Source organism: Nannobrachium achirus, assembly GCF_963921795.1.
Source record: "Nannobrachium achirus genome assembly, chromosome: 17".
NCBI classification, from domain to species: domain Eukaryota; kingdom Metazoa; phylum Chordata; class Actinopteri; order Myctophiformes; family Myctophidae; genus Nannobrachium; species Nannobrachium achirus.
The window spans coordinates 22230350-22253980 of record NC_137824.1 but is presented as its reverse complement, the minus strand read 5'-3'; the positions used below and the strand labels follow the sequence as shown (position 1 = coordinate 22253980).

Sequence of the window (23631 nt, the reverse complement as noted above, 5' to 3'; positions counted from 1 at the left end):
ATCTCAGCTACAGTATATCATAATCATAGCTCTAAGAATGCATTTCAAAATACTGCCGTTGGTCTATAAAGCCTTGAATGATTTAGGGCCAAAATACATCTCTGATCTTGTGCGATATCATGAACCATTCAGAAGTCTCAGCTCACCTGAGAAAGTCTGCTTTATGTCCCTAGAATCAAAACTAAGCGTGGAGAGTGTTCGGTTTTTATGCACCACATCCTGAATATCGAACAAACTCCCAAAACAAATCTTCAGGTCTGCTACAATCTCAGTTCGTTAACCTTTATGTTTGCTGCTTCCTTTCATTGAGATTTGTGTCAGTATTACTCTTATATTTTTCTGTTTATTTCCCCACTTCTCTACTTTATATTGTGTTTTTTGCTGTGTATCCTGAATGATCTATTGAGGAGATAATTATGTGTTTTACTTTATTTCTTTTTACTGAATTCAGATATCCTTTTCTTTTTTTATATATTTTTTATCTCACGTTTTTGCAACCCATTTTTCTCTCCTGGTGACTACCTAACCTGTAGTCCTGGTTTCCGCTCTCCCCCTGCCGCAACAGGGGACATTGGGGAGCACCCGGCTGGCTAGGGGGAGGTAGTATAGAAACCAGGACTACTGCATGTTTTTGTGTGAGGGCCTATGCCCAAGGAGACACGGGGAGAACATGCAAACTCACCACAGAAAGGCCCTATCGCCAACCACACCTAGGGTGTGGACTGTGGGTGCTGATGACGCGGGTGGAGGAACACGCCCCCAGCGCCCACAGCTTACCCCGGCGGGAATCGAACCCAGGACCTTCTGGCTGTGAGGCGAAGTGCTAACCACTGCGCCACCGTGCCCCCTAGATATCCTTTTCTAATGTGTTTTCACTCTGTAAGGCCCTCTGCTTTGCTTTGCTGCTGCTGCATGCCCTCTAATCCCCAACTCAATCAGCCAAAAAACTCATACGCTGGTGCCCATGGGGACACTGGTGTATGAGATGATTAACAGCTGTGCTTTGACTATGACTGATTGAAAGTAAACAAACCTTACTCGTTCAGTTGAACATTCTTAAATGTCACTGGCATCTAAGCACAGTTCCACTGTTTTTGACAAAACGGGCCATAGAGCTGGAAGCGAAACAATTAGATGTTCAAAGGACCATGTCCAGTAATGATGTAGTGCTTATAGGAGGATCCCTGCTGTTGGAAGCACACACCCTCTGGGTTGGCTGCAAATCAAATGCTGACACTGCCTTTTGTTCCCGTGTCTCCCCTAGTTTCTGTCCTTCTCAGCCTGCCTGTTGCCTCAGTAAAGATTAAAAAATAAAGTAATTGATCGTCCATCCCCTTGTTCCACTCCCTTTTTTATAATGTGTTTAATCACACGATTAAGTATTCGGTCTTATTGAATAGCCATGACACTGAATGGATCAGGCTATATGAATACGGTATAGCTCAATACTTCTGGGGGAAATAAACAAATGACTAAAGGAGCTATTTACAAATTACACGTGGGTTGCTGTCCATGGTGCTGAAGTCCTCCTACCACATCACGACTGTGTGCAGTGCTTATTGATGCCCTATTGTGAGTTGATTCACTGATTTACTGAATAGATCATTAGAATAGGAACGATAGGAAATTACATATGGCAAATCCAGCAAAATCTCACAAATACAACCGTTAAACACAGAAAAGAAACCCGTTTGGTTGTGACCAAGCAGCCAAGATCAACAGGATTCCCACCATCATCTGGCATAGCAGTAGGGTTAAATACACTTTTTATTCACAAGTAAAAATGTTAACAGCAAACATCCAGAACACAAATTCTGCTGTATTAACATTAGCAAGCTTGTCTGTGGTGTTTATAGGCCTTGATCTCGTCTTTGTAGGGAAGAGATCCTGCAATAGGCCTGTTACTTTAATCTGATCATTTACATCATTCTGATAAGTGGTTTACAATAAGCTACCGATGAATCAGGCAGATATAGCATATAGGAAAATATATAATCATGAGAAGGACTCGGCTGAAATCAAATCACCCCATTCACTCACTACTAGTGTCCCTTCTTCAGTTTAACTTACTGATCCGGGAGTCCTTTAAGCGTAACGTCAGTGATTGTCGCGGCAGAATCTAATAAAGCACTGCTGGGTCCAGAGCAGCTATATGTTGCATGCCTCCACCGGGAAAATGTCCTCATATGCAGGCGGCTGTTCGGTAGGGAGCGGATACGAAAAGGGATAGGAACGATTAAGCTCTGGATCCGTGGGTGAGTAACCCGGGAGCTCAATTGACGGGTGTCCCCTGCATTGCACTTCGGTACCTGTCTCGTCAAACACATGGAAAACACCCAGATTAATGTAAGAAACTGGTTGGAATTCAGCTGAGGAAAAGTCCCGCTCCTCATTGAAAATTATAGCCCCTGTACTCCGCCTCATCCGTGATTGCCTGTTTCTGTAAAACTGCGCTGTTTTATACCTTTTGATTATGATCAGGTTCATGAGCCCAATGAGGCATTCCAATGTGCAAAGAACTGTCGAGATGACCAGACTTCGTTGGTACTCTCTCAGCTGCTCGCAGATAGGGTTTACAATCAGAGAGCGGAGGCAATAATGTGAATATTTCCGCTCCACCACAGAAACTGTGTCTCCGTCTACCACTGCGCCGGAGAAGGCTGTGAGAACTCCCAACAAGAACACCACAACGCCGATGAGAGAGAAATTCTGACAGCCCGGCTTGTCTGTGCAACAAAGCAGCGCGAATCCCAGGAGCAACTGCCCGATGGCCACAAGTATCCCGGAGTAGAATGCCCCGGCCGCAGAACTGAGGTGGAAATGCTCTTTCACCATGGACCCCAGCGAGATGCATCTTAATCCAACGACAACTTCGCACACGGCGCATACTAAGAGGAGCGTGCTGGAGACGATGGTGCACAGTCCTTTCCCACTCAACTTCATTATATTCCACCTCTGCCACTCTCGATCCTTCTCCCTCCTTCATCCTCCTTTGTCCTCCTCGTATCCCCTCGAAGCACTCGCGGCCTGGGACATTATATGCCAGTGCCTACTGTTCAAACGAGTGATCCTCAGTTGGTGTTGCGTCTCTTTCACATCCCCGCTGCTTCAGGAATATATAAATATTTAATGGGAAGGCACGCGTTATCCCTGCAGCTGACTATCGATAATCCATATTAAACTACAGGGTGTGATCCCCCACCCACAGCATTAGTCCGGAGAAGCGCACTCACACAAAGTTTTTTCTTTTCTTTTTTTCCCCTCGTTGAGAGCGAAGTGTGCAGACAGTCTTCCAAGTCACCAGACTGAATGATTTTTGTTGGCAGTGGGTGGGGGCTTTTGCGTTGCTATGTAGCCTATTGGTAACCCGTGGGCTGTGCTGCCTGTTTGGAAAAATGAGCAAATATATAGGCTACGAGAGCAAATGAAATGTGAGTCGCTGTCCATGGTGCTGAAGCCCTCCTACCTCGCCCGACCTTGTGTTGCGCGTTTTTCAAAATAAGAATGTTTGACACCCTTGTACATCAAGTATGAATTAGGCTTAAACTTTTTCAGGCTATAAGAATACCTCTAAATACAAGCATTTGAGAACTTGCATCTAAGGGATGTTTAAGTTTGTTTGACAGACAGAATGAGTCTAAATTCTACTTTTAAAAGAAAACTCTTTGGAATACAAGGGCACCATATAACTGAATAAGGTGCCAGTAGACCCATCACATCAGTCTGATGTTGCGCATCATGTATAACTATAAACTATAAAGTAACAACTGAAACATCATGACAAGGTCCTTCCGAAATGCAGCCTCATTGGATGTGGTGTGATGTTTCATATTCTCAACACATTGTGATATGTCACCGGCCGACATTGGCCTACGTGGATGAAATATCATCTGGGAACAATGGAGAAACCTATACCCATTATTTCCAACTTGTGTGCAATAACATTTCATGATGCCAGTGTCATCACAAATGTTGAGCCTTATGTGGACTTCATAGATTATTATGTGCAAACAAGTTACTTTTCTGTGATGGTTCCATCTCTTATCTCTCAACAATTACTTGTGATTTTAAAAGCCTGCTCTACACATTTGTAGATAGGCTATTTTGATGTAGCCTAGCCCTAGGCCTACTTGTGTTTGTGCAGCTGTGTTCAGGATGTGGGTGTGTGTTTAGTAAATGATCAGAGCTGTGGACAGCCACCATCATGTATGAGATGTATAGCAGTCATTCTCATTTATGGCCATACTAGCTGAATCCACCTGCTATTGTTTGCTCTTTAGAAGCTGCTAGACAGTATCAGGTGTGGTCAATACACGGATGGCAAACTGCCGAACGCCAAGTAGGTTGCAAGCTTTCTTCTATCCAACCATCTTACCATCAGAGGGCAGTCCTGTCCCTCTTAAATTAATACAGCATGACAGAAAACATGTATTCGGAAAACAGCTGGTGCCAAATCGTTCATTATAGATACGTTTTGGGACTATCCATAACTAAACTGTCCTTGTGACTTGTGTTCACATAGTTCAATACACTAGTGTCAATTACAAGACTAAATAAGTCAACAACTGCCATTTACAGTTGTTGTCCTTTAGGTTAAGGTGACAACAAAAGTGAAAATTCAGAACTTTAAATATATAAATAAATGTAAAGACAAAAATGCAAGCATAGTTGTAATTGGTCATTTTTCACCTGAGGTATGCCAACTTGCTGCTTGGATGGCAGCGATTAAAGAGTTGCAATGGAGGAGAGACATCTCCATCTAGCGGCGTTTGTATGTACTGTAGCTTTCCAGGACAAAAGACTGATTATCAGTGCATGTTGAACATGCCCGAGTTTCAGGATCAAGCTCTCAGGCCCTGAGAGATTGTTGGTCGGTTTGGTTTCCGTTCTGAAAACCTGACTTAAAAGCCAGCTTCCAAAGATCAGAAACTACTCCTATCCTGTCCTGTCCTATCCATCTCCAGAAACTTAAGAGTTGTATTGGAACATTCATTTTGAAACAGTGGTCATGGGATGGAGTGGCATCTTATCTGGGGTGTATTCCTGCCAGTAATCAAATGCATATACTGTGAAAGACAATGAAAACAAAGTCCCCGGTTCCCACAAACAATTCAGTCATTATGCCTATTCCCACCGGGAGGGTGAAACGAATGTGAGCTTTGGAACATGCCACCCATCATGGCTCCGCACCTTGACCAACCTGTTGGTGCAGTTGTTAGAGATCACCTGCCCTGCCTACATAGGAACACAGCCCCAGCCAAGCTCGATACACTGTGGAGGATTCAAGCCCCATATATCCGGGCAGGAAGGAACTTTTCACCAGCGCCACAATCCCCCATAAAGGGAATTAAAGAAGGAAGTTGTGGGTGTCAGTGATTAGAGGGACGTGTCTCTTACTGGCATCTTGGCAATACAGAGTACAAACATAGCAATACCGTTTTTATTATTAGTTTCCATAACACTTCTTCCAGTAAAACATACCATATTCTCCAACCAATAACACTCAAAGCTCACACAAGTGTAAGCGATGTTCCTATGGCAATAATGTTTATTTCTGGAAATAAAGAACATTTAGACTATCATTAATGTGAAGAGACTGTTTACATGAATGCTTCTGACCTACTGGAGAACATTGCTGTATTATGTTAGTTAGTTAACCTCACACACATAATTGCAAAACAAGTCACTGATTTATAGCTGGATATATTTCTCAATATTCTAGCTAAAGTTGGCATTCAGAGGTCCTCATAAGCTGGATAAGAGATTATCCCATTGTTATATGATCTTTACATTATGGCAACTCAAAAACCGAATACTTGAGTATTCTACATTAAACAAAATGGTGAGAGTATGCTATGAAAATTATCGTTATTGTTGTTGCTTTTTTTAATGGTTAAACAATACAAAAAAATCAAAATGCAAAACAATTAGGCTTAATAGCCACTATTAAGTCTGAGCTCCTAATAAACTAGGAGCAATGTTGTTACCAACAATAACAATTAGTAACAATACAGTATAAACAGATGGGAGTGAAGATGTTTTTCCTGTGTTGTGGACACATAAGCTCAGCTGCTGTTGGCCTGAGCTGGGTCACCAGAAGCAGCAACGCATCCGTATTTACTTTCCAAGCAACGGCCCAGATATAGCCAGTACTCTCTCCGGATGGTGTCCTTCTCCTTGGCCAAGGTTTCACAAAGCTTTTGATGAGGAAAAGCAGAGGGAGGACATAAGAATGGTAAAGCCCCTTATCACACTTACAGTTAAAGCATTTAGCAGACGTCGTTCCATACAAGGATCAATGTACTGAGATTACACTGATGTGTGGTTATACTGTACAGGGTCTGTAGTAAGTGTAATTAATTGTAAGGCCTCGATACCTCTAAAATAAAAGAATACCATTACTGCATCGACAAACTATACTTAGTATTACCATCATTGAATTAATTTGAATAGCAAAAATCATAACTAACAGAACCCATTTAGACCTGAGGCCAAAAACGTGTAGCTAAAAAATAAAACAGATGCTTTCTCGGATTGAATGGGATAACATAACAGCATTAACACACCCATTGTCCTAAGTTTGAATGTTTTACGACGTTCACATTGCGCTTCACATGAAAGGATTGATAATTTCAACCAGCCACAAATTATAAAGCCACCATATTTCTGGTCCTCCAACCACTTGTTAAACTTGCATTTCCCCAAACTGCATGGTTTGCTTGCAGTTCTTAATTTGCTTTTCTTTCTCTGCACTGCAAACCACTTAAATCTTCGGGGTAACGATGCGGATCAACGACACATAAGGTGTAGCGCCACCTACCGAAACAAAGTGTACCCTGTAATGTATTGTTTCAAATTGATCATTATATGGACTTCTGTATCTGCCGAAATCAGAAAATAAAAAACGGAGTGAAACAACATATCTGTTTGCGACACACTTTCAATCTGCCCCAGATCAAATTTAATTCCCAAACATTAAGACATTTTAGACCTTGAATTTCAAAAACTAAATTGAAGATGTTTTAAGACTTTTAAAGGATCTGCAAGGGACCCTGCTGTAAACCTTAATAGTGCAATGTAGGTGACATGTGCATCAACTTATAAATAAATCGCAATGCATGCAACAATTGCCATGCAGTACATCACTCCAAACCGCAGTGCACTGCCGCATATTTTAACAGTAATGAATTCTCTCATTTGAAATGGGTGAACTGAATATGAAGTACTATTTAGACATACTATACTTCGTGGTATGAAAGTAGCAGATCTACAAGCTCACAAAAAGTCACAATGCAACTGCAATGCATTTTGATATTGTAGATCTGCTAGTTTTGCAAATTGTGAATTACCTACAGTAATATGACCCAAAATTGGGAAGCCAGGTTGAAAGTGGTCAACAAAGCCCTTACCTCAAGGGCCTTGCTTAATGTTTCCTTTTGGTTGTCGCTTTCCAGGACATCTTCATAACAATCAACAAGAAAGGACAAGAGGTAAGGTGAACAGTGTGTCTCCTTCAGCTGCAGGACCTGGTCCAACAGGCCTGGGTGTGACGAGAATCCCCGATCCTGCAGAATCCTGAGACAAATGAAAGATTATAATATTGTTATACATGTATGGCCATATCAGTGCAGGTGTAGAACATTACTGATTTGCAACCCAGACAATATTCTGATAATGATGTTATGTACTGTACAAGACACCAGGGCAATAAACAGGAACGCTACCCCCCCTGCTCCACTGGGCACGTCGAGCGTCGCGTCAACGCTGGGAATGCTCCCGTTTTAATTAATTAAGGGTGCTCCACTGCCGACGTCAACGTCTGACGCCCAATTCACCCGTTCATTTTTTGACGCCGTCCGACGCCGTCTTTTTGGTGGAGCCCTATCCTAAGGCCTTAAGAGTCAAACCGCTTTTGTCCCCACTCCAGAATGTGATAGTCAGTAAAGGGAGGCTTGCATTTATGTTGTAATCACTTTAAATAGAAATACTTTATATTTTGTTTGCATGACATACAGATTCATGCTTTGCCTCCAGTTTATTCGCAACTTACTTACCCTTTCAAGTAGTTCCATGTGCTTTCGTTGTGGGGGGCCTTCTTGATCTGATTCAAACAATATCTTGTACAAAGAAAAGAAAGTCAAGTTTAGTGAAATTAAATCAATGGGTTGCTCTGACACGAATATGTGTGTTTTGTAGGATTATGTGTATACGAAAGCTTTTACTGATTAGGTGCTTGGTCTACCTACTGTACATTATTTATTTTTTCTAGATTGATATTTCTATGCAATTGATGTATTGTGATGTATTGTGATGGAAGGATGTGATGTATTGACCTTGCTCTGGATTAAGTGCTAAACAAGGCTAAATGCCTAAACTGTAAACTGTGTATATGAGCCACATTAATAATAGCATGTCACTCTGATATACCCTAACATCTGGATTGCAAGGAATGCTCTTACCGGACCTCTCTGTCCATTATGGCAAGATCAGAGTAGCCTGTAGTGTGAGATATGACAAAATGCCTCTGATTCCATGCCGAGTTATTTCTCACATCTTCTTCCAAAAGCCTTTCCACAAACTCCAGCTCATCGTCCCACAGTTTGTATTCCTGGATATTGGATGAGACAAGGGTGAGCTAAATGTTAAAAACACTACCCTTACATTATCCACATACCACCTGTGCAAAATAAATCAGCCAGCTGAATTAAATAATGTTCTACAATACAATTAAAGTTGGTGGTAGAAAAGTTCAACCACAAAAAAAGAGTATCATTATTGATTACTCACACCATGGAGACTACAGTTCAATATTCTTTTGTATTTGTGGCTGAGACAAAAATTGTATTATAGTAAATTTACCCCCATTGATTCTGGATCCATCCGGAATCAATGGGGGTAAATGTATTGTAATCACATTATTGTCATTTTGGGGGTGAATTACTCCTTTAAGGCCTTGCTCTTTTTATTATTATTTTGACAAGGCGCAATTTCTTGGCATTCTTTTCAAGTTCTACCAAAGACTGTTAGCGTCGTACCTGTATGACCCACTGTCTATGCTGCCAGGCGTGGTAGTTCTTCGCATCTTGGCTTAAAATTTCAGCAATGAACTCCAATTCTTCTGATGGGTCGTTCAACCACTCTACCACCATTCGTCTATGGTGCCTAGAATAATGAGTTAAAAAACAAAACAAAAAAAAACACTCATGTTAATGTTTGTGAAAGCCCTGTTTAAGCTGGATATCTCACTCATCTTATGTACTCAGTTTCAACAGATTCTTCATCATGGCAGGCCTGGACAAATACAAAATATTAATTCATAATTTAACTACTTAAACCCTATATACTTGGTTGACCAGGGTCCTCCAGGGGTCTATCCATGATACTCTTTTTTTCCCCTCTACATTAAATCTCTTTGCCAAAAATAGCCAATCTCCGGGCTCACAGCAACGTGTTGTGAGCTTGCAGATGTCATATCACCACCAAATGTTCACCTTATATGACATGCCCAGAATAGGAGGAACGCTAAGTTCATGTGGTTAAGTACACAGCTTTTACAGTATTGCAGTCCACAAATTATGTAAGAAACCAAAGAAAGGCTTACGTATTGCATAGCATCACATTAGAGCGCGTTTGGTAGAGCTCACCAGACTTGGTAGTTTTTCGGTTGGTCCTCGATGATGGCTGTAATGTACCTCATCTCCTCCCTCAGGTCTTTCTCTAAGCTCTGCAGCAAGACTCGCCTGTAGTGCCTGCAGATTCCCAGACACAGAAGTACAATGACTAGTACAGATTAAGTACAATGACACTCTAGGGCAGGGGTCTTCAACGTTTTCAGGCCAAGGACCCCTTAGTTGAGAGAGAGATGAAGCAGGGACCCCCGCAACCTTTTCATTCCATATAGTTTCATTGTTTGACAGCACAATCATCAGTGTATTTTGGATTCATGTCCATTTGTGTTTTCAAATGAAATATGTAACCACTTGAGCCGTCACTACCTAATAAACTTGACCTTTCACTCTGTACTTAGTCAGCTCTTTTCCCCCTCTACACCAAACCTCTTTGCCAAAAATAGCCGATCTACAAGCTCACAACGCCTCGCAGCGCGAGGCGTTGTGAGCTTGTAGATCTGCTATTTTTGGCTACAGTTCTCAGAATATGGACACTAGGGTTCAAGTTGTTAATATAAAAAGGATTGGAAGATTTGGAGGACCCCCTGTAGTAACTCTGAGGACCCCCTAGGGGTCCCGGACCCCCTGTTGAAGACCCCTGCTCTAGGGACTACAAACCATTGAGTGACCTCTAGACCTAATGCACATAATAAGAGCTGCTACCTTTAAACACATTTTAAATCGGAGGCTTTTTTGTATACTATTTAAAATCGTTTTGAGGAAAAACACTGCTTTTTGTCCCAAAGCGACTGCAAAAGTTGTTGTATTTGTTTCAAAAAGCTTTATACCCTATATATATAACATGTATATAGCGATGAAATGTGACATAGCTGTTTACACAATGCTGTATCCCCTCCCACTGTATATACAGTATGAACTGTTTTTATTATATTTTGACACTTCTCATGCCAATAATAAAAGGAAAGACTATTATATTCACATGGATGCCATTTTTACTATCCCCCCCTACTACTCTTTTTTTTTTTTTTTATCCCACAATTTTGTAAACCCATTTTTTCACCCAGTGCTAATTGCCTATGTAATCCTGGGCTCTGCACTCCCTCTGCCGCGCCTGGGGAGACAACGGACTGACCTCATGCTTCCTTCTATGCATGAGGAGTCCAAGTTGCTTCTTTTCACCTGACAGTGGTCCCTGGTTTGGATGTAGCGCATGGAAGGAACACGTTATTCCAACCAGTTCCTTTCCCCTCCATCAGGCGCCCCGGCTGGCCAGGGGGAGGCATTATTGAGACCAGGATTACGAGCATGTTTTTGTGAGGGTATCAACCCTAGGAGACACGGGGAGAACATGCAAACTCCACACAGAAAGACCACCACATGCCTCCTACGATACACACGGAGTCACCAGCCGCTTCATTTCAGCTGACAGCAAGGAACATGTGCATTATTGCAAGGGATTTTGGATATCGTGATATGGCATAATTGTTGTCTTATCCTGGTTTTAAACTTTTAACCACTTAAGCACTGTTTTATACTTTATTTTTTCATGAGAAAGTATAAAAGCAGATTCAGAGCCTCTTTATGAAAAATATTACAAATATTGCTGGGACTGTATGCTTACCACACTGTGTAATTTGCAGCATTCAGCTCAATGGCATCTGCAGTCAATGCAAATGCCCGATCACTTTTTTCATCGTTCTTCAGCAAAGCGCGGAAATAATCATATACATCTGTGACTGTGGGAGAAATAAGAATCATGAGTCGTCAAACTATGTTTCTGTAAAGACACACTTTTAACTGTGTTGATTAACATTTATTTCAAACGTGGCCTGCATCATGTTTTACTGCCATTCATTTGGCACACTCTTGAATTCAGGTATGTGTTTGTGCGAGTTGTTGTAAACAATTTCCACCAATCACAAACATTAAAATAATAAAATTAACTTAAACTATGCCTTGTTTAGATTGAAACGTTGAAGATGTCAGACAGGACAACTTCACTTGCAACTTGTTTCAAAAGTGAAAGTTATTGTGAAAGCCTGGCTGAGACAGAGTTGATCTGAAAACTGTTGGCTTGTCACAGTTCGGTTCTAAACTACAATCAGATTAATGGCATGATTAAACCATCTTACACTTTTCAGAATAGGCGATCTTCACAACAGGATTTGGTCCATCATCTTGAGGAACAGGCTCCAAGTCCGCCCACTCTTTTCTATCTCTATGAAGAGAAATGTTGTGATTTATAATTTGTGTACAGTAGGCTACAATATATAAACCAGATTATTATGAATAAACCACCCAAACATGGTGACTGTGGAGCTTTCATCAATAATTCAGTATTAAAATAAAATAAGAGTCCATGCACAGCACTGGATCATTGCTCCCATAAAAAGTAACCCTCAGATAGGTGGGGTGGGGTCATTTGTGTTGTAATTAAACTGCCGTAATCGTTTAAGGAAACGGTGGGCAAACGTCTCTAGAACAGGTTATCATCTTAAATTATAGATCTTCGTGCCAAATAAGTCTGATTTCTGGGTAAACGTTTGTTCACTAAAGTGAAGTTAAAGTAGCTTTAACTACAGTAGTGCTGGTTAACAGGGATGGATTAATCCTGACTCAGAGGGAGACAGAACGCTGATGATACTGTACCTGTAAAAGACATATCGATACGGATCGATGTCATAATCAACACCGTGGAGGACGTCTTCTTCATTATTATCCTCTTTGATTTCTAGAGATTCATTTGACGTTGCTTCAAGACCTGACATTGCTAACCTGCTAAACCTGCTAGCTAGTTTTGAGCTGTGTTCCTTTGGCAAATCTAAGCTGGCTAAAATCTACGACTTCCCCAGTGGTCGATTTCTTCAGAATAAGAGTATCCCTGAAGCCATATGAGAAAAAACATATTTTTTGCACATGTTATTTATGCACATATGCACAAAATATAAATTAAGCATTTAAACAAAGCTATACAACGCAAATTATGTTTCTGTGTCAAATCAATAAAATATATCCACTGGAGTGCATAACACAATATCCAGTGTGGCAATTATCACATTGTGGTCAGAGAAGTTAGTATGGATTATGGAAAATGTGCTAGTGCCCATTTACTGGGGATCAATAGCCAATTTAAATCTGTAAACACTGTTGGGGCACTTAGATGTACTCCAGTATTTGTAACCAGTAAGACGCCCTAGGGGCGAGAAGCGACCTCGCCCTAAAGGGTGAGGCCACGATATGTCCATATATGGGCATTCCCAGAAATGGGCTTAATATTGATGATGGGCTAAAAGGGATGTGACTATATGACATCAGGGATCTCCATATAAGGGATTGTATGATGTGAGACGTGATAGGTCTATGTCAAAGACTCTATGATGTCAGACAAGGACGGAATTCATTTGCAACATCATTGTGAAGTCAGAACAGGTCAGCTATCTGCTGAGCTGGGATGAGGTGTCATGCACTGTCTGTGACACACGCAAAGGATCTGGAGGTTTTTAAAGTAAATGCGATCTACGGTCGCAAAAAGTAGACCTACATTAAAATTAAAATAAATGTAGTCTATGTCATTTTTTTAAAACATACATTTTACTATGATTTTATTTTGAAGGCCTCCACAAGGCTAGCTAGCTCAAAAGGACAGATTTGCCAAAAGAACAGGGGCTCTAGTTTTTGTGTCAGTTTTGTTCTGTGTGGGCACCAGGCAAAGTACCTACAGTATGTATTAACGTCATTTCTGGTTGCGGGGAATCAGCGTTAAAGCATTTATACCCCGCTGTAAGACGGTGTCGCTCGCCGAAAACAGAAGCTCCACAAGCTCAACCCCGCAAGTCGCGATGTCAGCGCGTGCGCGCGTGAGCTTGTCGATCGTCTATTTTGGGGGGCACGCGACACCGTCGTACGGCGAGTGACTTCCATAGGGGTGACTTCCACAAAGTGGAATTTCAAAATAAGACGCACACAGTGAATAATGCATGTTTTTGAATTAATAAATAGCCTAATATAACGCAGCGAAGACCTTCTTATGAATATGTTGTGTACAGTGACAGTGTACAGCACACCATTAATATTTGTCTATATTTGAAAGTCATTATGCTGCCACAAGAGGGCGACATTCTACACTGGCTTGTATTTTGAAAGCCGCAAACCGGAAGTATTTGCTAGCAATAATTGTAGCACTTTGCTCTCTCGGGTTACAAAGACATTAAAGACAAACCGTACAACAACACAGTCGTCAGCGCCAGACTTTAGGTAGACATATAGACATATACGGCCCTCAATTGCAGATAACGTTATTCTGGTAAATAGAAGGTATGACATGACTTGTTTGTTCTCAAGACGGACATTGTCGTTATCCACCTAGCATTAGCTCCAGTAAGTAGCCTCCTTGTGGCTTCCAAAAAGACACAACAACAGACATGGAGACTCGGGGGGCTGAAGACATGTTCGACTTTCGTCGGTAAGTTTGTAACGTCAGCAGTAGTGGGGCAAAGTACTCAGATGTTTTGCTCTTGTAAAAGTATCAATACTGCAATGCAGAAAATACTTAAAGTCCTGTATTGAAAATGTACTTGAGTAAAAGTACAACAGTATTAGTAACAAAATATACTGAAAGTACTCATTATGCAGAATGTTCCATTTCACATGCACGTTCAAATGTATAAAATCTTTTGAAAATAGCAGATCTATAAGATCTTGTAGATCTGCTATTTTCAAATGGCCAAAATGTATATAGTGCTTAAGTGGTTAATGTATGTTTTATTTATAATCATCAATCTACAAAGTAACTGAAACTAAAGTTTTAAAATAATTGTAGTTGGAGTAAAAGTACAATATGTGGATCATGGATGTAGTGGGAGTAGAATTAAAAGTATTGGAAATTGGACATACAGTACTCAAGTAAAGTATAACCTCAAAATTGTATTTAAGTACTGCTGTTTGTTTTTAGTATAAATCTTACCAAATGATTTGGTCCTGAACTACCTAACATGGTGAAGTTAACTTTACACTTTGCTAATGTGGATGTATGTATCTAAAGTAAAATGCTCATAATTCTAACATCAACATCGTTATTAAGTGTTACAGGAATGGAGAGTAGACATCTGCTTTTGTATTGTCTGTGTTTTTGTGTTACCATAGAGCCGTCTTCTGTAATCTGTAAAATATCATAATTCATACTATTATGTAATTATACAATGATAATATAATACGCTAGGGTTAACTGTCTTCTTCTGTTAAGCTATAAACATGACCTACTGTATGTCAAAAGAAAGTAATGCATGTTTTGTTATTGTGGCAGTATACTATACACCATTGACCCTTTTACTCCTTTTTGTGCAGGTTTCCCAAAGATGGACTTGTCCTCTTACTTTTGATGATATACTCTCCAATTGGCCTTTGTTTGATGTTGCTGCGAATTTTCATTGGTGTTCATGTGTTCTTGGTCAGCTGTGCTCTCCCAGAAAGTCTTGTTAGAAGGTAGGTGCATAGAAATACTACAGGGTTATCCTTGCATAATAGTTATTGAGCACACTCTGTAATAAACATTGTAGTTAACAACGAACTAAATAACCAAAGCTTAAGTTGACTGAAATAAAATCAAAATGAGGCTTTACAAATAGAGAACACTTATACAGAACATGTCTGTAGTTTTTTTCAATTTATTTAACGTTATATCGGTTATTATTTTACTTTTTAGACAACATCGGTATCGGCAGTTATGCAGCCGATGTGTTCTGATTTTAACCACTTTGAAGTCAACCTTTCTGTCCAAATTAATGTAATTTTTGGGTTGAAAAAACTAATTTCCCGAAATCTACAAGTTCAAGTTCATCTTGTAAATCAGCTATTTTTGGGGGAAGAAAAGTCAAATTACAATAACCTTGGGTCCCCATCCGGAATCAAGGGGGTACATTTATTGTAATGAAATTATTGTCTTACGAATGCAACTAAAACAAAAACAAATATTATTGAAATCAAGTCTCCATGGCATGAGTAATCAATAGGAAAAAAAAACATTTTGGGGGTGAACTACTCCTTTAAGTACATTCAAGCCATTCGCATGTGCCTTAATTTATCATCTTATTTATCATTGTGTTAGGAATGAAACAATAACGGCGGCTTTGAGTGCTCATGAAAATATTTCAGATGGCAGGAAATGTATTTGCTTAATAAAAGTGCTGACTCAACAGTTTTGACATTTCCAATACATGCCAGCACAAGCCAAAGATTTGCGGTTATGCAATGGTGAGCAACACACAAATGGAAAGCTCTGGATAATCTTTAAAATACATTGTAGATGGACTTTTGAACTGGTATGCAGCCAGTGGATGTCACAGCGTAATGACATCAAATGTGGTGCTGAAATTACTATCAAATGGCAAACTCTGCATCATTTATATATATATATATATATATATATATATATATATATATATATATATATATATATATATATGAATGCCTTTTTTAACAACTGAAAGATGACTGACATTATGGTGAATATCTACCATACACCAGATACATATCATACCTTTTCCTTGTGCTAAATTGTAAACGAGGCCAATGGCTCTCCGATATCCTGCTTTTTAAATGAAGGAACTTATCGTATGACAACAACAACAGTAGTTAACCTTGCTAACACTATAATTGATCTGTGTTACCCACTTTTAATCCTTTTTCTAGTTATGGTTACTAAAATACTACCATATGCTCAAAACCTTTTCTTTTCTTTTTAGACTTATTGTAAGGATAATGTGCTCAGTCCTGGGGATGCATGTCATACAGACAAACCCACGTTCAAGAGACAAAAACACAAAACTGTACATAAGCAACCATGTGACAGAGTTTGACCACAACATAATCAACCTCCTGACCCCATGCAATACTGTGAGTATATTTCCTGATGCATTTTGCAACTTTGCACAAGTTGTACGCTGTGGTATCTGGTTAAACTGCAATGCATGAGCATTTGTGTATTCCCCCTTCCACTTTTTTCCTTCAGTTAACTCAAATTAACCCATACAACATGAGACATGTATTCTAAAATTACGATGAACCCAAATCGAACATGTAATAGTTGACCAGCATGTGACCCTAAATGCCTGTTTCGGTGGCTTTTGGTATTCTACTTGTGGTCTTGTACTCATGTCATGGTTTCACCTTGACAAGTGCTGTCTCTGTTTCTCTCCGCTTCACAGCCACAACTGGAGGGTTCCACTGGTTTTGTGTGTTGGGCGAGAGGCTTTATGGAGTTGAACTCTGCGTCGGGCCAGGCTGTGATTGGAGAGTCTCTTCAGAGGTATTGTTCCACTGAAAGCTCTTTGCCTTTGCTTCTGTTTCCTGAAGAGGATACCACAAATGGTCGAGCTGGCCTCCTCAAGTTCAGGTCAGTGTCACCTTTTACACTTTTAGTTAAGTTACAGGACCCCAGCCTCGTGCACAGGGTCCACTTATCCGGTTGGGTGGGGAACTGGGGACACATTCATTGCATTGGGCTAAGCATTCAAGTGGTTAAAAGTGTTTTAAGTCCAATGTGGAGATGAGAGAAAACCATTGGCACTTGTAGGGATGTGTCATAAAATCACAAAATCAATTTGATTATTGATTACTGCACTAATCAAATGTTATAATACCAAATAGAATTTCTTATTTCTTTTGTTTTTCAAACTTTTTTTTACATTTCCACTTTTAACTGTTCTGCTGCTGTAGACGATCCTCACCGTCATTCAAATCGGTGACTACATGACGCCGTTGACAGCGCTCACCGTCAATCTTACTGTATTTACAGTAAATGTATTAATACTTACATAATGTCGCTCCGGTCGCGGACGCATCGGTAATGTCCGCGATTTGTTTAAAACGCACGTTGGGCGTGCACGCGAAGTGAAGCTCCTCCATGTTAAGTCAATGGAGAGGCCCATAAAGAGACTTCATTTAATCCAAAAGAGCCATTTTGAGCCATTTTGCACCAGATCTGATGTAAACAATACACACGGCAGGACGCAGCCATGTTTCTCTTCTCGGCTCACACTGTCATGTGACTAGATGACGTAATCGTTGCCGTCAAGTGATAATCCAAAAAAACAAAAACAACCCCCTTCCAGCCCTTCAAAATAATAGCGGCGGCCGACGGAGGAAACGGCGCGGCACCAAGGCAACAAGCAACCTTCAGATTAAGAGGCACGAGTTGTGTTAATGGCCTATTCCAAAAAGAAATCTAAAACTGAATAGCCAATTGACATTAACATGATAACATGTTTCCAGCAATTAAACTTTTCTAGATGACATGGAGTATTGTTTTTTTGCAGCTGTAATATACTGTATATTTTGTGTAATGTGTCAAACATGGTTTCACCAAATGCACTTTTAAACAAACTGTAACAAGAAGCAATGTCACTGGGGTGGGGTAGTCTTTCACCAAACAAGCCACAACTATCACATTCACCACAACTTCCTTGTCTTCAGCCATGACAATCAACCGTCTCTTCAAAGACGGTTTGCTAGATTATCGTGTGCACTCTGCATGCTGCTACACATATTGCTCTGAATTCCGAACAGGGCACAGCAGCACACTGAACACTGATGAATTCTATTATATTTCCCCCCAATGTAGTCATTATTATAACCATGTGTCTCCTCACCATACACTAGTCTCTTCTTTACACCTGACAGTGAGGAGTTTTAACAGGAAGGCATAATGCATGTGGAAGAACACGCTATCCTTCCCAGTGCAGCATCATAAAAATATTTTTATGGCCCTCCCCAGCTGGCTTACCACCTTTTGAACACAGCCACTTGTATGAAATTAAGCGCCCAGCCAAGCCGGCAGCACTGTGGAGTATTCTAACCCCAGTCTCCACAGTGTTGGGCAGGACCATGATCACTGTGCCACCCGAACCCCAAATGCAGAACATTTTAATTTCTGAGAAATTGGAAGGGGGTCCTTTCATCCAATTCTAATGGGTAACATATGATTTTAGGTGACCAATAGTGTGCAATGGTATGGCCTTGAAGATCAAAAAAGACGTTTTAGAAACCAGATTAATGTAGTTGAATTTGCGTCTTCGTTGCCTGACATCATTTTGCATTATTTTAATCAGGAAGTCAACATCATATCCCATGGATTCAGTAGACTTAATTCCATATTGTATCTTTTTAACTGATCTTTCTCCCCTCAGCTCCTGGCCATTTTCTTTGACTGATTGCATTCAGCCTGTGGCCTTGCGGGTGAAAAGACCCTTTATTGCCTTGGTAATGTCATTTACGCATTCATTGCAAAAAAATATATATGTTTTTTGAACAAACCAATGTGAAACATTAATGCCAGGATAATACACCTATCAAGTTATTGATACTTTGATGATTGCATTCTTAGTTGCATTCTTAGATAGTTCCAAGTGTAATAGTCTGTATAATAATAGCAGAATAAACTATATGTTCCTAGTACACAAAGATGATTTCTTTGTGGTTACCATGCAGTTGCTTGTCAAGAAAGTAACAAAGTGATACAACTTTTCATTATGCCAAACCGGCTATAAATGGTTTCTAACAGCAGATATGCAGGATATTGCACATCCTATACCAGATGACCTGCTGGGAACTCTATGAATCATGTCACTTGAAAAATAAATTTACAAAAGGGGCCCATCGTACCTGAACATACTTGACCTAGATACCTAAAATGTTATTTGCACTTGTGTCACTGTATCAGTAATTTGAAAAAAGAAATGGTGACAAGACAAAACTAAAATGGACTAAGTGGTTGAAATGATGTATTCCTTTTTATGTTTTATTTTACATAGAGTGTAGAGAGAGACAGGGTTTTCTTTTAACTCCCGTCCTTGCAACTCACCAGGAGCATTATTAGTGCTCTAACTGGCTGAGCCACCAGGCAACCCAGCGCGGATAGTTGACTTCAATTTCTGTTGAATCTATTTTAGGTGAATTAGAAATGATGGTGTGTGATACCCCTGTGTAACCCCCACCCTATCTCTTTTCACAGAGCATGCCAGACTCCAGTTGGCTGACAGAACTGTTGTGGACACTTTTTTCTCCATGTACAGTGTATCAAGTAAGGTACTGATTTGTGTCTCCTTATTTGCATCTGCTATTGTTCATCCTCAGCTTTATATAAACTATTCCTTGGGTTATTTTCTTATTACGGTAAATAATAAACCAAGGAAAACCTAAAGTAATAACCTTTATTTCTACGAGCCCTAGAATTCTAAAAGCAATACAACAAAACGTGGCTTTCTGCAAAGATTTCCCACATCCCAGTTACAGTTGCTGCCTTGCTTCCTTATGTTTTCTGTATTTGTGTTTCCCAGTTGGCTCCCACCAGTTTCCAAACATGATGGTGAGACTGAGCAAGAGATGGCCGACAAAGTCCAGGAGGTAAAACCTACTTTTTCTGTTTGGTTACACCTCTTAATCATCTTGCAAGGTCTATTAAAAATCAACTATAGGGAATTCGGGTGGAGCTGGGGTAAAGTACCTCTAGTCTCCACTACCACTATTCTATGGGTTCAAATCCACTGTGGTGCATCTGGTTTGGCTGAATGTCTAACAACATAATTGGCCTGGTGGATTTGAGATGGTGTGAAAGAAATCCCGGTCTGTTATAAATCACATTGACATTTCATAATGGTCTGTAAGTGTACAAATAAATGATATGTAGCCTGCGAGGTGAGTTCTGGCAGATACACTTAGATTAGAAGTCCACACTGTGCTGCCCTACGTGGGTGTGTTCAGTATTGAGCAAGACCCACACGTCATTCTCTGACGCGGCAATCAGCTGACTAATTAGGTGGGTATTTAAGGTCACCTGAGCCTGTGCTCATCCTGCGTTCCTCTGAGCATGCCTCTGGTTGTGAGGCTTTTTTTCCTCCCACCGCCACCCCAGCACCACCAGTGGGCTCTGCTATTAATTATGATCCCATTGGGGGGGTTGTTATTATATATATATATTTATATATAGATCTCCCTGCTCTTAATGGTTAATGATGGTTTTCTAATTGTGCTGAGCAGGGAGAAAAAGAGTAGCAGAGCCTGAACGCCAAGATTAAATATTACATATACACTTGCATTCTCATGTTACAATAATAAAATATATTGGTGCATTAATTCTGTATTGGTTCATTCTATAATGGTTCATTCTAATCGTGAGTTATCTGACAGAAACACCATTTAATACATATTATTTGTTTGTATTCTTTACTTTTCAGGTTCTGGCACGTGAACTTGGTGTGGCCTGCACTCGGATCACACAAGCTGATAAAGCAGAACACATCAAAAGGAAAAGGCATACTGTACCACAAGCTTCACAAAGTAAGCAAGTCAAAAATTAGATGGATTTGCTGAGGCTTTGCTCGAGGCTTTTCTATGAGTATCATGGCTGTTTATATGTATTCTTTATCCAAACTTAGGCGCAAGACCTGCTGCCATTTCCCTTAGTTTCATGGTGCCAAGCTTGGGAACAGAGGATCACAGGATTATTAGAATGGCTCAGCAGGTGAAGGACGTGCTGCCTGATGTCCCACTGAATGTCATTGCAAGGGACCTAGGTATGGTACTTAATGAACATGTTGACCTTTTCTTTTCTTTTTTCTTTTTTACTTTTGAGGTTTTCCATTTATTTTTAAACACACCTTAAAGTTTTATGTTTTTACTTCATTAAGCCAAAACCAACTGCATCGACACCACCATCACAAATCTACTGGAGAGTCCGGAGGAGAGTCCAGAGGAAGCAAGTGGGGCATCTTCATTTGGACCTCCCAGAAACTCCTGGGACTCCTCTTCATCTGCTTCTGTTTCCACTGTCAAGGTTTGGGCAAAAAGGGTTAAAATACAATACATTTAAAGGAAACTCAAATGACATGACTGGTGAAATTTGGTCTTTTGACTTGCCAAGATGACAGTAAATAAACGGTTCTGCCCCGAACGGGCATCGAACACCATCCTCCCACTTGGCAGACTGGGATTCGACCACAGCTCGGTGCAGAATCTCTACAATAGTCACACAGAAAGAAGGGGTGCATCGGTCACTTCATGAGTTGCTGTTCAGAAGATGGGTCACCCCTAAAATAGGACAATCTCACTCCTGTCCACTTTACCCTGGCATATGTCTTTTGGGCATATCATAATAGCCAAAATAAGAAAAACCTTTGAAAATAAGTGAAATTGCTCCAAAGATTAGCATGTGCAGAGTAATTGCTGCATCATGTGCAAATAATACATGATAAAAGGATGTCTTCTGTTACATTGTTGTTACATTGTTTTACAATGTAAAGCACAATATGAACTACCCACAATGTTCTGAAACGTATTATTAAAGGGGAGACCAAAGTTAACGTTTCCAAACTTTTTGTGGGTAGTTTATGTGCCATTATAGCCTGGTATATATCCAAGTACAGAAAATGGTCATAAACGGACTGGTCACTATCTTTGAGCTTTTATTTCAGAAAGGTAATTGAAGACCTTTATTTTGATGAGATATTGCAGATTTCAATTTTAGTTAACATTTTTACAGCTTAATCTTCACTTAATCTTCACTCACCAGTTTATTTTAATGATTAGTGTAAATACAATGCATTCTGCAGCTCATTCTTGTTTTTACATTCAGGATGTAGGTTGTAACTGTATTCTAAATTCATCCACAGTCTGCTGCCAAAACCTTTGGGAAATCACCAACCGACAGACATTTGTCCCTGCAGGAGAGAAAAGATGCACTGTACAGTTTTGCAAGAAGGCAAGTTCTTTTCCCCATTTACAATTTATTTTTATTTTGTAGTTATAATACAATTCAAACTTTATTCCAGACATACAGGGGGTCCATAGAGTACATACAAATCAAATACAGTACTAGATGTAATAGTTATGTGAAATATTGTTGTTAAAACTATTTTATTTGTATTTATTATTAAATTTTGTTTTATTTCTCACTCTCATACCCAGACGCTATATCGAAAAGCATGGCCTGGACCAGGATGACCTTCATTGAATATGAGTGAAGCCATTACTGAAGCGCTGAAGAGTAAAGCCTAATTTATACTTTGTCGTGCGACTGCGTCAGTCACAGATTTTCCACACAAAAAGTAATACACATTTTTGCTGTTGGAAAATCATTTGACAAATTATAAATTAAAAGAGGAGTAGGAGTACATTTGCAAAGTTGGAATGTTTTACTTTGAATGGTGGACTCAGTCAACAAATGTTGGAAACGGATATCACAAATGACGGAGCAGATATTCTGAACATGTACATATGTCAGTGGAATGGTGTTATGCATGTCTAAAAACCTTCATTCTGGCTAAGACATAATTTTGATAACAGTTTATATTACAATCCAGTGACTGTGAATCATTTATTTATTTTTATAATGCCCAGGCTCGTCGGTGACAATAAAGTTCAGCTTGACCTTGCTTTTTAAGAAATTTTAATTTATTCATAAGGATATTGTTCTCAATGTGTGTTTGTGTCTGCAAACCTGTTAAAATGAAAGTACATGGTTTTAATATAATTTCCTTTTTTTTTTATCATGCTTTAGAGTTAACATTCCATTGTTATAGTCTTTGAATTTTAGATTCAGTCAAACATCCAGGAGCTAGGGTCAAATTATGCATTTATAATTAAAGGAATTTTGTCACCTGCAATCCTCTGGTTATCAACGGTTGCCAGAAGAGGGTAGTAAAGAGCAGATATCTTGTGTAGCTAATGGAACTTCAAGGACCTATTTTATGATATCTGTTCTTCCCCATGTATTTGGGTCCCACCAGCACTTGTTACAGCATGGTTTGATGGGTGTGAAAAATGTGTCCAGGTGAGTGCACACGTAGAAAGAAAGAAGAAAATAAATAGGCCTACACGAGAAAATCAAGTAAATACAATTAAACCAAAAAAAGGCAGGGGAGCAACAATAGTATTTGTTTTGTATGGGTGTGGATGAAAAAGTATGGTGTGAAAGAAATAATCACTAAACTAAGAAAGTGGTTTGTCCAAT

The 23631-nt window shown here is 39.9% G+C and overlaps 3 protein-coding genes across 3 annotated transcripts; 1 reads left to right on the top strand and 2 right to left on the bottom strand.

The window, feature by feature from the left end:
* Positions 1-2148: 2148 nt before the first annotated feature.
* tmem271 (transmembrane protein 271) lies at positions 2149-2943 on the bottom strand (the record flags this gene model as incomplete). Its single annotated transcript, XM_080745540.1, has 1 exon — positions 2149-2943. One exon carries the CDS (start codon positions 2941-2943, stop codon positions 2149-2151), a length of 795 nt encoding a protein of 264 aa, XP_080601666.1.
* Positions 2944-5476: 2533 nt separating this feature from the next.
* On the bottom strand, positions 5477-12425 carry fnta (farnesyltransferase, CAAX box, subunit alpha). The gene is made up of 9 exons (XM_080745703.1): positions 12279-12425; positions 11762-11847; positions 11251-11365; positions 9645-9749; positions 9036-9162; positions 8460-8608; positions 8055-8117; positions 7410-7575; positions 5477-6197 (listed from the first exon to the last, which is right to left on the bottom strand). Exons 1-9 carry the CDS (start codon positions 12395-12397, stop codon positions 6066-6068), a joined length of 1062 nt encoding a protein of 353 aa, XP_080601829.1. The 5' UTR covers positions 12398-12425; the 3' UTR covers positions 5477-6065.
* Positions 12426-13800: 1375 nt separating this feature from the next.
* aup1 (AUP1 lipid droplet regulating VLDL assembly factor) lies at positions 13801-23053 on the top strand. The gene is made up of 12 exons (XM_080745847.1): positions 13801-14091; positions 14973-15110; positions 16370-16520; positions 16832-17019; positions 18812-18884; positions 19636-19709; positions 19961-20027; positions 20858-20960; positions 21059-21196; positions 21311-21456; positions 22292-22380; positions 22587-23053. Exons 1-12 carry the CDS (start codon positions 14051-14053, stop codon positions 22630-22632), a joined length of 1254 nt encoding a protein of 417 aa, XP_080601973.1. The 5' UTR covers positions 13801-14050; the 3' UTR covers positions 22633-23053.
* The last annotated feature ends 578 nt before the right edge of the window (positions 23054-23631 follow it).